The 14,815-nt window shown below is 43.5% G+C and overlaps 1 protein-coding gene across 1 annotated transcript; it reads right to left on the bottom strand.

The window, feature by feature from the left end:
• Nucleotides 1-9,117: 9,117 nt before the first annotated feature.
• Nucleotides 9,118-14,414, bottom strand: LOC103634670 (U3 small nucleolar RNA-associated protein 14). Its single transcript, XM_020546372.3, has 11 exons — nucleotides 13,905-14,414; nucleotides 13,651-13,777; nucleotides 12,989-13,434; nucleotides 12,616-12,837; nucleotides 12,214-12,519; nucleotides 11,764-12,102; nucleotides 11,603-11,683; nucleotides 11,425-11,520; nucleotides 10,963-11,337; nucleotides 10,647-10,778; nucleotides 9,118-9,697 (listed from the first exon to the last, which is right to left on the bottom strand). Exons 1-11 carry the CDS (start codon nucleotides 14,184-14,186, stop codon nucleotides 9,527-9,529), a joined length of 2,577 nt encoding a protein of 858 aa, XP_020401961.1. The 5' UTR covers nucleotides 14,187-14,414; the 3' UTR covers nucleotides 9,118-9,526.
• Nucleotides 14,415-14,815: the final 401 nt, after the last annotated feature.

Here is a 14,815-nt window from a genome sequence, read left to right as displayed (position 1 = left end):
AAAGTCAAGAACTAAACTTGTTTTGTAGGTTTATGCATCCGGGGGCTCAAGTTGGATCATCGATAGCGGGTGCACAAACCACATGACTGGGGAGAAGAAAATGTTCTCCTCCTACGAGAAAAACCAAGATCCCCAACGAGCTATCACATTCGGGGATGGAAATCAAGGTTTGGTCAAAGGGTTGGGTAAAATTGCTATATCTCCTGACCATTCTATTTCCAATGTTTTTCTTGTAGATTCATTAGATTACAATTTGCTTTCCGTATCTCAATTATGCAAAATGGGCTACAGTTGTCTCTTTACTGATGTAGGTGGCACTGTCTTTAGAAGAAGTGATGATTCAATAGCATTTAAGGGTGTGCTAGAGGGTCAGCTATACTTGGTAGATTTTGATAGAGCTGAACTCGACACATGCTTAATTGCTAAGACTAACATGGGCTGGCTCTGGCATCGCCGACTAGCACATGTTGGGATGAAGAATCTTCACAAGCTTCTAAAGGGAGAGCACATTTTAGGATTAACCAATGTTCATTTTGAGAAAGACAGGGTTTGTAGCGCATGCCAGGCAGGAAAGCAAGTTGGAGCCCATCATCCACACAAGAACATCATGACGACCGACAGGCCGCTTGAGCTACTCCACATGGATCTATTCGGCCCGATTGCTTACATAAGCATCGGCGGGAGTAAGTATTGTCTTGTAATAGTGGATGATTATTCTCGCTTCACTTGGGTATTCTTTTTGCAGGAAAAATCTCAAACCCAAGAGACCTTAAAGGGATTCTTGAGACGGGCTCAAAATGAGTTCGGCTTAAGGATCAAGAAAATAAGAAGCGACAACGGGACGGAGTTCAAAAACTCTCAAATCGAAGGCTTCCTTGATGAGGAGGGCATCAAGCATGAGTTTTCTTCTCCCTACACGCCACAACAAAATGGTGTAGTGGAGAGGAAGAATCGAACTCTATTGGACATGGCAAGGACCATGCTTGATGAGTACAAAACTTCGGATCGGTTTTGGGCCGAGGCGATCAACACCGCCTGCTACGCCATCAACCGGTTATATCTACATCGAATCCTCAAGAAGACATCTTATGAACTCCTAACCGGTAAAAAGCCCAATATTTCATATTTCAGAGTCTTTGGTAGCAAATGTTTTATTCTTGTTAAAAGAGGTAGAAAATCTAAATTTGCTCCTAAGACTGTAGAAGGCTTTTTACTAGGATATGACTCAAACACAAGGGCATATAGAGTCTTTAACAAGTCCTCTGGACAAGTTGAAGTTTCTTGTGACGTTGTGTTTGATGAGACTAACGGCTCTCAAGTAGAGCAAGTTGATCTTGATGAGATAGGTAATGAAGAGGCTCCATGCATCGCGCTAAGGAACATGTCCCTTGGGGATGTGTGTCCTAAGGAATCCGAAGAGCCTCCAAATGCACAAGATCAACCATCCTCCTCCACGCAAGCATCTCCACCGACTCAAAATGAGGATGAAGCTCAAGTTGATGAAATAGAAGATCAAGCAAATGAGCTACCTCAAGATGACGGCAATGATCGAGGGGGAGATACAAATGATCAAGACAAGGAGAATGAAGAACAAAGGCCGCCACACCCAAGAGTCCACCAAGCAATCCAACGAGATCACCCCGTCGACACCATCCTCGGCGACATTCATAAGGGGGTAACTACTAGATCTCGTGTTGCACATTTTTGTGAGCATTACTCTTTTGTTTCCTCTATTGAGCCACACAGGGTAGAGGAAGCACTCCAAGATTCGGATTGGGTGGTGGCGATGCAAGAGGAGCTCAACAACTTCACTAGGAATGAGGTATGACATTTAGTTCCACGTCCTAACCAAAATGTTGTAGGAACCAAATGGGTCTTCCGCAACAAGCAAGATGAGCATGGTGTGGTGACAAGAAACAAAGCTCGACTTGTGGCCAAGGGATACTCCCAAGTCGAAGGTTTGGATTTCGGTGAAACCTATGCACCCGTAGCTAGGCTTGAGTCAATTCGTATATTATTGGCCTATGCTACTTACCATGGCTTTATGCTTTATCAAATGGACGTGAAAAGTGCCTTCCTCAATGGACCGATCAAGGAAGAGGTCTATGTTGAGCAACCCCCCGGCTTTGAAGATAGTGAGTATACTCACCATGTCTATAAACTCTCTAAGGCGCTTTATGGGCTCAAGCAAGCCCCAAGAGCATGGTATGAATGCCTTAGATATTTCCTTATCACTAATGGCTTCAAAGTCGGAAAGGCCGATCCTACTTTATTCACTAAAACTCTTGAAAATGACTTATTTGTATGCCAAATTTATGTTGATGATATTATATTTGGGTCTACTAACGAGTCTACATGTGAAGAATTTAGTAGGATCATGACACAAAAGTTCGAGATGTCTATGATGGGGGAGTTGAAGTATTTCTTAGGATTTCAAGTGAAGCAACTCCAAGAAGGCACCTTCTTAAGCCAAACAAAGTACACTCAAGATATTCTAAGCAAGTTTGGAATGAAGGATGCCAAACCCATCAAGACACCCATGGGAACAAATGGGCATCTCAACCTCGACACGGGAGGTAAGTCCGTGGATCAAAAGGTATATCGGTCGATGATAGGTTCATTACTCTATTTATGTGCATCTCGACCGGACATTATGCTTTCCGTTTGCATGTGTGCAAGATTCCAATCCGACCCTAAGGAATCTCACCTTACGGCCGTAAAACGAATCTTGAGATATTTGGCTTATACTCCTAAGTTTGGGCTTTGGTACCCTCGGGGATCCACATTTGATTTGATTGGTTATTCGGATGCCGATTGGGCGGGGTGTAAAATCAATAGGAAGAGCACATCGGGGACTTGCCAGTTCTTGGGAAGATCCTTGGTGTCTTGGGCTTCAAAGAAGCAAAATTCGGTTGCTCTTTCCACCGCCGAAGCTGAGTACATTGTCGCAGGCCATTGTTGCGCGCAATTGCTTTGGATGAGGCAAACCCTGCGGGACTACGGTTACAAATTAACCAAAGTCCCTTTGCTATGTGATAATGAGAGTGCAATCAAGATGGCGGATAATCCCGTCGAGCATAGCCGCACTAAACACATAGCCATTCGGTATCACTTCTTAAGGGATCACCAACAAAAGGGAGATATCAAGATTTCATATATTAACACTAAAGATCAATTAGTCGATATCTTTACCAAACCTCTTGATGAACAAACTTTTAACAAACTTAGGCATGAGCTAAATATTCTTGATTCTAGGAACTTCTTTTGTTGATTTGCACACATAGCTTAGTTATATACCTTTGATCATGTCTCTTTCAAGTCTATTTCAAACCAAGTCATAGGTGTGTTGAAAGGGAATTGGAGTCTTCGGCGAAGACAAAGGCTTCCACTCCGTAACTCATCCTTCGCCATCACTCTGAGCAACACTCCGTCTTTGGTATAATCTTCACTCATTTATTTATGACCAAAGGGGGAGAGAGTAATGTCAAGGGCTCTAATGACTCCGTTTTTGGCGATTCATGCCAAAGGGGGAGAGAGTATTAGCCCAAAGCAAAAGGACCGCACCACCACCTCATTCTTATTTTTAAAATGAATTAGTATCCTATTATGTTCCAAAGGGGGAGAAAGTAGTATTTCAAAATTGATATCTCAAAACCCTCTTGAGGAGGATTTCACTTAGGGGGAGTTTTGTTTATGTCAAAGGAAAAGCATTTGAAACAGGGCGAGAATTTCAAATCTTGAAAATGCTTCTCGAAATCTTATTCATTTACCTTTGACTATTTGCAAAAGGACTTTGAAAAGGATTTACAAAAGAATTTGCAAAAACAAAACATGTGGTGCAAGCGTGGTCCAAAATGTTAAGAATGAAAGTAACAATCCATGCATAATTTATAAGTATTTATATTGGCTCAATTCGAAGTAACCTTTGCACTTACAATTATGCAAACTAGTTCAATTATGCACTTTTATATTTGCTTTGGTTTGTGTTGGCATCAATCACCAAAAAGGGGGAGATTGAAAGGGAATTAGGCTTACACCTATTTCCTAATTGATTTTGGTGGTTGAATTGCCCAACACAAATAATTGGACTAACTAGTTTGCTCTAGATTATATTCTATAGGTGCCAAAGGTTCATCTACAACTGTACTAAATCGACTGTCCGGAATACCGTAGATTATTCCGGACAGGAGAAGCTTTTTGGAAAAAAAAAGGCCAAGCGCGGACCGTCCGGGCCTCTGCGGCGGACCGTCCGCGACACCAGGATAACCTTCGGACAGAACCAATGCAAAAATACAAGTCTCCACTACGGACTGTCCGGATGAAAAGCAAGGACCGTCCGAGCCCTCGTGTGGACCGTCCGGCCTCAGACGCGGACCGTCCGGTAGGTGAGAAACCGAAAAACCCGAAGGTGACAGGTTCGAAAAATGAATTATAGCGGCCACGCGGACCGTCCGGGGTGCACGACCGGACCGTCCGCGACTGGCTTTATCTGACATCTGACGACGCATTAAATGCAATATAGCCGTTGATATAGCCGTTACTGCTGACCGTTGCGTTTCCAGCCGTTGATCTACAGGGGCGGACCGTCCGGACCAGGCGGGCGGACCGTCCGCGGTCGGCAGAATGGAGCAACGGCTAGGAAGTGGTTGGTGGCTATAAATACAACCCCAACCACCTCCATTCACTACACCCAAGCATTCCAACCTTCAACATTCAATACAAGAGCTAGCAATCCATTCCAAGACACATTCAAAGCCTCCAATCTCTCTAAGTTCCAAAATTGAGACAAGTGATCATTAGTGATTAGTGACTTGAGAGAGAGAAGGATCCGTGTGTTATTTGCCGCTCTTGTCGCTTGGTTTTTGCAATCGTGCTTTCTTTCATTCTTTCTTGCGAACAACTCAATTGTCACCAAGGCAAGAGACACCAATTGTGTGGTGGTCCTTGCGGGGAAGTTTGTTCCCGTTTGATTGAGAAGGAGAAGCTCACTCGGTCCGAGGGACCGTTTGAGAGAGGGAAAGGGTTGAAAAAGACCCGGCCTTTGTGGCCTCCTCAACGGGGAGTAGGTTTGCGAGAACCGAACCTCGGTAAAACAAATCCGCGTGTCACACTCTTTATTTGATTGCGATTTGTTTTGCATCCTCTCTCGCGGACTCGTTTATATTTCTAACACTAACCCGGCTTATAGTTGTGATTATTTTTGAGAATTTCAGTTTCACCCTATTCACCCCCCCCCTCTAGGCGACTATCAATTTCTACTTCAGATTTTTTGCCGGATGAGACGAGGATCTTTTATGACATGGACCATCCATTTATGGAGCCCGGTAGCTTGTACAGATCGATGGAGGAGTTGCATAGGTGTGGAACAACACAAATGTCCACTCTAAGCATCTGTCATTGCTTCCTTGAATGCTAGAACTCTTTATAATTTATTTCATTCGTTTTATCCTAACCAGAACTAGCGGGTATGAATTTTGAAAGAACAGGGATCAAACTGTAAGTTTTCAGGGACCTAAATTAAATCCTTCTAACTGCTTATGGATGGCGGGTTTGTTTTAATAAACTCTAGGGAATCTTTTGCAAAACAGACCCCGTTGTTATAACACGCGTGCAACCCTAGGCACTAGATCCTGATATAACAGTCTTGTTTTAATAAAGCGAAGGGGTACGCCCTGATCTAATCTGGGCCACCTAATGAAATATCTACGGTCCAGATTTTAAGATACTGAAATCGACCTTATTCGCCCGATCACAAATCGACGGACCATGATACCCCTGATCGAACTGGTAAGATAATCTAATCACAGTCGTTCGCTTCGCATCTCATGGTTGCGCGCCAACTCTCCCACTTGATACAGCACATGGCGACGCGAAACTTCGCCATGGCGTCAGCCATGGTCGGAATCGTCCACTCCGCGCACTAGGGCCCCAAACTTGAAACTGAATAGAGCTACATGAGGACAAGGTCATGGCAAACAACTTGGATAGATTCTCACCTTGGCTCAAGCGAGGGGGGGTCTGGTCTACATGACTTAGTGGCTGCGGCGAGAAACTGGCAGCGACCAACGTTTGGAGCAACGATGGACGTTGACCATGGTGCAGGATGCTCTCGTGGCGGCTGAAAGGAAAATGGCCTTAAACATTTCCTATAATCGATTTTGGTGTTTGACGTCCATCATAAACCATATGGACTAACTAGTTTGCCCAGTTGATCATTTCTCAGGTGCATAAGTTCGTCTACAACTATTCTAAGTCGATTGTCCGGAATACCATAGATTATTCCGGACAGGAGAAGCTTTTTGGAAAAACACTTATGCGTGGACCGTCCGGGCCCTTGCGACGGACCGTCCACGACACCAAGGTAAGCCTCAGACAGGAACATTGCAAAAACAGAGTTAACACTACAGACTGTTCGGAGGAGAAGCGAGCACCGTCCGGGACCAAGCGTGAACCGTATGGCCTCAGGCGCAGACTGTCCGACTGTTGAAAACTAGAAAACCCCGAAGGTGACGGGTTCGGTAAAACACATTTTTAGTGTCCTTGCGGACCGTCCGGGATGCACAGCCGGACCGTTCACGACTGCTTTATCTAACATCTGACGACACATTAAATACACTATAGCCGTTGATATAGTCGTTACTACTGACCGTTACGATTTTAGTCGTTGATGTGCAGGGGCGGACCGTCTGGACCAGGGGCGCGGACCGTCCACGGTCGACAGAATTGGAGCAAAGTCTAGGAAGTGATTGGAGGCTATAAATACAACCCCAGCCACCTCCATTCAAATAATCCAAGCACTCCACTCGTTCATATTCAATACAAGAGCTAGCAATCCATTACTAGGCACATTCAAAGCTTTCAATCTCTCCAAGTTCCACAATTAAGACAAGTGATCATTAGTGCTTAGTGACTTGAGAGAGTATGATTCATGTTTCATTTGTTGCTCTTGTTGCTTGGTTTTATTAATCGTGCTTTCTTCATCTCATTCTAATCTTTCCAAGTGAGTTGTTATTGGAGCTAGAGGAAGAAGAAGAAGAAGAAAGAAAGAAAGAAGGAAGAACAATAAAGTTATTATTATTTTTATTTAGGAAGCTGGTTTTATTAAGAATTAGTAGCAACCACTCCTCTTTTCATTAGGTTATACCAATCACCCATACCAGATATGAAGGAAGTTGTACATGTACCAATTCCCTGCAAGGCATCTTCAAAACCTAGCAACAAAAACCAAAACCTAGCAACAAAAACCAATACCAGCCCCGAGTATAGTGCGTGTTCAAAGTTTATAATTTTCAGATTTTGCCTATTCACCCCCTCTAGGCGACTTTCAGCGGCGATGGTCCTCCGACGTGAAATTCACTCCATCGCCGAGTTCCTCCGCATCACCCACTGCCACAGACGAGATCTCTACGGCCCAGCGATGTGCCTAGACAAATCCACGAACACACGTCGACGATGTTCGTGGGGAAACGACGGTGATGGCTCTCTCGATCTCGATCTCGTTCTTCGTGCGAGCTAGACAACGATACACGTGGAGGTTGCTTGCGGTGGCAATCTCTCCCTCTACGCTAATCTCGCGGCTTGCGGCAGGGCTCATGTGTATTTGCGTGCCCATGGTGGCTCCCACGGTGGGTGGGATGGCCTTTGGATTTATGCACCACGAGACCGAGTTCAACTAACTTCACGAGGATCCCAATCGGACTTTGGATGCGTCAATTAGGGCTTATTCGTCTTGGTGATAATCCACATGTATTGGGTGGGATTGAGCCGGTTTAAATCCATAACAAGTTAAAATACATCTCAATCCCACCCAATACACTCCAATACACGATGTTGCTTGGCTTCGAATCGGTAGACTGCTAGAGGATGAACTGGCAAGGGTGGCCCAAATGTGATGTGGATGATGTCATTGACGACGTCACGCTGACGTCAGTGATCAGAATAATAATATAATACTCAAACGGGGAATGTGTGTGAGCTTGCCAGTGCTGAACATCATGTGTCGGTGGGTTAGGTAAGTGGGGGTGGGCCAAAATCAATGGAGTCGGCCCAGTGCCATTCTCTTTTTTTTCCTTTTGTTTTTCTGGTTTCATTTTTATTTCAAATTTTCAGTTTTTTCAATTCAAATTTAAGTATGGGTTTAAGATTTTAAAAATTAAATGCACAAGCAATAAAGCTCCAGCATGAATGCAGAGTACATATTAATTCAAATTCAAGTATGGGTTTAAGATTTTAAATATTAAATGCATAAGCAATAAAGCTCCTGCATGAATGCAAAGTATAGTGTTAGTGTGTGTATATATAACACTATCGAAGCAAATGCTTTTTATTAAGTGCTAGTTTGGTAATCCTATTTTTCAAGGGTTTTTTTTATTTTCCCAAGGGAAATTAGTTCATTTTCCCTTAGGAAAATGTGAATCCTTTGGAAAAAATGGAGTAGCCAAACTAGTGCCTAAGACTTAGTTTAGAAATTTAATTTTTTTCAATGTATTTCTATTTTTTCAAAGAAAAATGAACTAATTTCACTTGAGAAAATAGAAATCCTTTGGGAAATGGGGTTCCCAAGAGCTAGTTTGGAAACTCAAATCCCCTTCGGAATTGAAGGTGGTTGGAGAGGAAATTAGTTCATTTCTACCTCAACTCCCTCCAATCTCGAAGGAGATTTGAGATTCCCAAAGTAGCCCTAAGAGATGTTTTAATTCAACCAAGGGATAATTGAATTCATATAGTTATCATTTATTTATTTATTGATTTATTTTATCACTTAAGCTAGTTTGTGCTTGCCTTAAAATTTATATTTTTAAATAAATATTTTGAATAAGATAAGTGATCAAAGTTTTTGAAAAAAAAGTGAACAGTGTTCTATATTTGCGAACGGAGTTAGTACATTTTTATATGAACCCGTCACTGTGGCCCCCTCCGAATCATTTGCATTGTTTCTCTGTTTTCAGTTGGATCACCCACCAGCCTCCCGCGCCACAAGAATGAACTGTTGCCAATGAGAAGGATGACAACGACGGCGGTTCATTGGCAAGTCACTGGCCAAAAGACGCTAAGTTTTGTACTGTTGATACGATTCTCGCAATAGACCTGTGCTTTTGGCAATTTGGACTAGAGATGGATCTGGATCTTTTGGCCGTTTGGCCATCTTCGATCAGTCGAACATTTCGCAAATCATACAAATTTACCGGCGTCTGAAAAGTGGGGATCCATACAAGACAGGTGACTCTAGTTAACCAGTGGCCATCATCAGAACTGAAATATAGCATCCGTCTCATTTGGACGATGCGTGGCGAATGCAATAAATAACAAATACAGAACTACTTGTACCAAAATTTCTCTGCTCTCATAAACCAGTGGTGTGAAACCTTTTGCCCATGGGTCATGCGCCGAAGCGGGAACTTTCATAAAGGGAAGAATCACTGCACACACCTGGAGCCATGCATGTGCAAATTCGGCGGGGGCAACAAAATTCGGATGAGCTCTCCTTTGTCCAAATGAAGCCATTGACGAGAAGATGACTGTCTCGTCACTTTCTCTTTTGTGAAGTTACGCTTTTTCCTTGTTTGGCAAAGGCTTTCTTTGCATTCCGGTTTGGGGTTGCTCTCTGAATGACACGTTTTGGTTCATCGAGCTTCTCATGGGGATTAACCTCCTCGTATTGTATTGGTTTAATGATAACACCAGGCTTCTTAACAATCTGAAGAAATGGTACAACAGTAAATAAAAGCAAATTTTAGTGGGCATGTAATCTAATAAATGAATAGTACTCCCTCTGTTCTTTTTTACTTGTCGCGTTTTAGTTCAAAACTGAACTAGCGGGCGACAAATATTCAAGCATGGAGGTAGTAAGAAGGTGCATTTTCTAATTAACAAAACTAAACAAAAGGTAGGCCATAGCGAAAGAACATTGCACATGTGTTTTTACTAGTACAAATGCTTTAGTAAGTAAAGGATTTGTCAATTATAATAATGGTAGAATGTTGATGTCACGTTAGCCGTTACGTTTGTAGCCATATAAAAAGAGATCAAACCCAGAACAATGATATACGTGATACGCTAAGGGTAGCACAGATGAAAATATTTGTCCAACATGGATATGTCCAACGAAGACCCCTCCAAAAAATATCATGTGTAGTGGGATCCTAGGACGTGATATACTAATAGAAAGAGGCAGGGAAAGGCCAAAGTTGATGTGGAAAAAGGCAGTAAGAGTAATAAAACAAGACTTAAACGTATAGTCCAAAATCTTAGCATTGAACAGGAGCCAACGGGAAATAGAAAAGACCTATCTACATGCCTGAACCTTGATTTATGGTTCATGTTGGATTTTAACGCTAGCCTACCCTTAGAACTAAAAGACTTCTCTGTTGTTGTTGTTGTTGTTGTATTTGCTACTGTGTCCACAGTTTCGGTGTTCATTACAGGGAATGCCACCTAGATGGATGCAGGATGGCATAAACAAACATCAAAGTTGCACATCTAAAACAGGAGGTATTTCATTGAAAATGCATATAGTGCACATCAACAAGGCAAGACCAGTAGCTTTCTAAGTAGATTATTGAATCACATATTTGATTACTGCTGTCCTCAATTCTATGAGCTAATAATATAATTCTTAGGAGTTCCATGCATCAGATAGCACTCACCGCAGGTCGATTGAGAGCAGAAACTGATATCGCTGGGTTGAAATCAGGCCCAATAGGCATTCGAATGCTCTGCTCATACACATCTTTCGAAGTGTAAGGGAAAGGCAGTTTCCTTACCAAATACTTTTCAGTCTGCGGAGTGAAAACCAGTAAGATTATTTACCAATCAAGCATTCTAAAAGAACTAAAGAGACATCTCAGTGAAATATGATTGTTCAAGAATTATAATGAACAACAAAGGTATGCACTTCAAATAAACAACAGAAACATAAACCACGCTGACCATGTGTATGTAATGAATCAAACACAACTTTACCTTCTTATCTACATGTTCAGAAATAATGACATGCTTAAGCTTCGAGTCTTTCCTCCTCTTCAAGGCTTCTTCTCTATTTCTTTTAGCAACTTCATGTTCTTTTATCATCCATGAGGGAAGTCCTTTTTTCTGTTGGATGTCTGTCCACTGGCCCCAGCCAGGAACAAGAGCAGGCTTTTCAGGTTCAGGATTCTCCTCATTTAAAACATCCATTTTGTCTTTCTCAAATTCAGCTTCAACATCATCACCAGCAAAAGCCTGACGTATGAGATCAGCTTGCGATGGAAGTTCATAGCTCTCCTTTCTGTCAGGGATGGTCAAGTTGCCTTCAACCATCTCTTCCTCAGAATCTGAATCGGAATTGTGATCCTGTTGCTACTCAAACAACAATGTGGAAAACAAAATAAATAAAATAATGAATGGACCTACAGATAGAAACTGCAGATAATAGTTAAGGCAAACCTTAGGCTGTGGGTCTACAATAGAAGGAACCGGTATTTTGGATTTATTGGTAATGTCATTGGCATTGCTGTGGTCCTTTCCTTTGTCGCTCTTGACCTGATGAAAACAAGAGTTAACAAGCTTAAAATAAAATAAGACAAGGAAATAAACAGCTACCGCAAGATACCAGAATGGCTACCTTCTTCCATGAATCACCAGCTAACATTCCAACTTCGAAAGTTGTCTTAGGACCAGGATTTTTTATGATATCAGTAAAGTTCTACATAATGCAACAAATGTATATCAGATTACATTATCCAAAACACATGGTACAATAACTTGAAGGTATGAATGTCTTACTCTGTATATATCATTCTGTGGTTCATCATCCAGTAGTGCACTCCCAAATTGGGTATCATCATGTTTCATAGTTACTTCATTATTGCTCAAAGGCTGGGCTGGCTCAGAATCATACTCGCTATCACTGCTGTTTTCAGTATCTTGTAATTTTTTCCTCTTCACTAACTCTTCGTGCGTATTTTTGGTAGGCCCAAACGTTCTTTTACCTGACACCTTAACTTTGTCTTCGTTTTGTTCAGTGTTATTGTCCTCTAATTTCTTCAAGGAATCATCGTATTCTTCAAGAGCCTGTCGTGCTTCCTCATAAGTTGCTTCCTCGCGCTTTTTCATAGCACGCTCCTGTAAATAAGCAGAGAAATGTGATTATGGTGGTGACAGAATTGCAACAATGCTAGCAAATATACTTTTTTGTAAACAAATGCACAAGCAGCATGTGAAATGAAAATGCACCATGAAAGGCAACGAAAAAACTCCAGAATTCGGTATCTCATTGTCTTCTTCAAGAGCTTTAAGAATCTTTTCTTTCCCTCTGTTTAAGATTTTTGCTTCTGAGTCACTCTCGTCGTCATCATCATCTGAACTTTCTTCACTACTAGAATCATCCTTCATGGAATTCATTTTTCTAGTCAGAAGAGTATTTTGTTGGAGCTGTGCTGCAATGGCAGCTCGGGTGCCTTCATCTTGAACAGACAATCCACGCTTGAGGATGCGCTTTGCCCATTGTGATGTATTCTTGTGCTTTAATGTCATCCTTTCCTATAAATATTTCAGATAAATTAGCAACATTGTTGGGGGAAGACCAATGAGGGAATTTCCCTATAACTGAGAAAAAACATATGAGCAGTGATTTACCTCTGCCCGTTTAAATTCTTGTTTCCTAGCATGATCTGTGACAGCTTCAGGATCTGCCTCGAAATCTGCTGATGCTGCCTTCAATTTGTCCTTCTTCAACATCCGATGATATGTCCTGGACTTGATCTTCTTCATACGCTTTGCTTTCATTTCATGACGGAATAGAAGGCTGCGCATCTTAGCAAGACGGTTTTGGTGTTCTCTCACATCTTCTGCATCAATCTACATAAGTTCATTAACTTGTTTAGAAAGAGTGTTCCATGGCTTTAAAAACAGTGTAGTAAACATGTTCAGCGTGCGTAGCAGTCAGCACAGTTATAGAATAGTTCAGTTCAGTAGAACTGACAGAGTGCAATGAGAACATCAAAGATACCTTGTTAAGTTCCAGGATTTTGGCACCATCGTTCTTGTGTGCTTCTATTATTTCAGTGCTTTGCGTAATCTCAGCAATCTTCTTCTCAAACTCAGTCCTTGGTTTAAATTCGCTAGCAATTGCCGCAACAGTGTTCACACCCAAGTTGGTATCATTTTCAAAGTATAGTACAGGAGCTTCCCTGTTACTCTTCACGATTCCTTCCCACTTTGTTAGCTCATTCTTGGATTTCTGAAACGTCACGCTGCGCTCGATCTTGTCCCTCTCTACTTTTGGAAGTGGGGCTAGCACGACCATCGGTTTTTTCTCCTGCTGCTGCAGCCTCTTACGGATCTTGCTATAACCAGGTTTCCCCTGGACATTGTCCAAGAGATCATGAATTGTGACAGGACCATCTCCATCGCCATGCTGCAGGTGCAGCTCCGATGGCTGTTTCCTCTTCTTTCCTGTTTTGACAAATTCATTTCAGATTTCTGAGCCCTAGTTTTATTTAGTTCGGCAAACGCCGTTTATTTTAGAGTGCTACAACGTTATTTAGCACCTCACAGTTTTGGCAGGTAGGAAAACTCCTAAGCCTTCAACCCAAAAAAAAATAACAATCTGTATGCAATGTCCATGAGAATATAACATATGCAATGTTAACAGGATAAAAAAAAGCTTACCATCGAAGGCTTCTCTGGGCATTCCGGTCGTCTCCTGAAGTATTCTTATCTGCTTCTCCTCATCATCACCGTCGTCATTGTCATCTTCGTCCATATCCTCGCCTTCCTCCGAAGGCACATCCTCATCCTAAAAATACGCAAATGCGAACATGATTCGGTGGGAGTTCAAGACAGGCTCAAATGCTTATAATGACAACGTCTCAGCAATCGCTTCGCTAGTGGCCCAGTGCATCGAGTAGGAAGGGTCCCCGCACCGCATCGGAGGCGTCGCTGTCGAAGTTGTACTCGTACTTGGCGACGGTGTCATAGCGGCCGTTCTTGCCGGCCTCCTCCTCGGGCACCCCTTCCTCGTACTCGTACACGTCCTCGGCAACCGCGTCGGACCCGTCCTCCTCACCATCGGAGCCGCGGGCAGGGCCAGGCCCCATCGCGTCGAGCTCCCGAAGCATCACCTTGGACAGCCGCGGCCCGTGGCGCCGCCTCTTCCCTTGGTCGGGGGCGGGCTTACCTCGCCGCATGGCGACCTTTTTCGGCATTGGGGCGATGAGCAGAGCGAGGGATGGATCCGGCGGAGCGGAGAGGGAACTGCGGCGGCCTAGCAGGGGAACTGCGGCGGCCTAGCAGGACGCTGAAACAGAAGGCGTCGGGAGTTGAGGTCTCGGGCGTGTTGAGCGGCTGGCGGCTAGGGTACGCTCGCGACTCGCCTCAGTTCTTGGGCCGCGGCTCCAGCCGGGACAAGGCCCGGTTTTCTTTCACATTGCACATCATCAAATGTCTAGTTTTTCAGTCTATACTAGGTCTGTGCCCGTGCGTTGCAACGGGAGTACGCTAGTGTCGGAGACCATAATTAGGGGTACCCCAAGACTTCTAAACTCGGCTGGTAATCACCGTCAGCACAAGCTGCAAAAGCCTGATGGGCGCAATTTAGGTCAAGGCTCCGTCCACTCAAGGGACACGATCTCGCCTCGCCCGAGCCCAACCTCGGGCAGGAACAGTAGACCCAGGCGGATTTACGCCTCGCCCGAGGGCCTCCTCAAGCAACAGGCGCACCTTCAACTCGCCCGAGGCCCAGCTCGGGCAGGCTTCACAGTGAAGCAACCTTGGCCAGATCGCCTCACCAACCGACCGTATCGCAGGAGCATTCAATGCAAGGATCGCCTGACAC

This window comes from Zea mays, chromosome 1 (genome assembly GCF_902167145.1).
Source record: "Zea mays cultivar B73 chromosome 1, Zm-B73-REFERENCE-NAM-5.0, whole genome shotgun sequence".
Classification (NCBI taxonomy): Eukaryota; Viridiplantae; Streptophyta; class Magnoliopsida; order Poales; family Poaceae; genus Zea; species Zea mays.
This window is presented reverse-complemented; position numbering and strand designations above follow the sequence as displayed.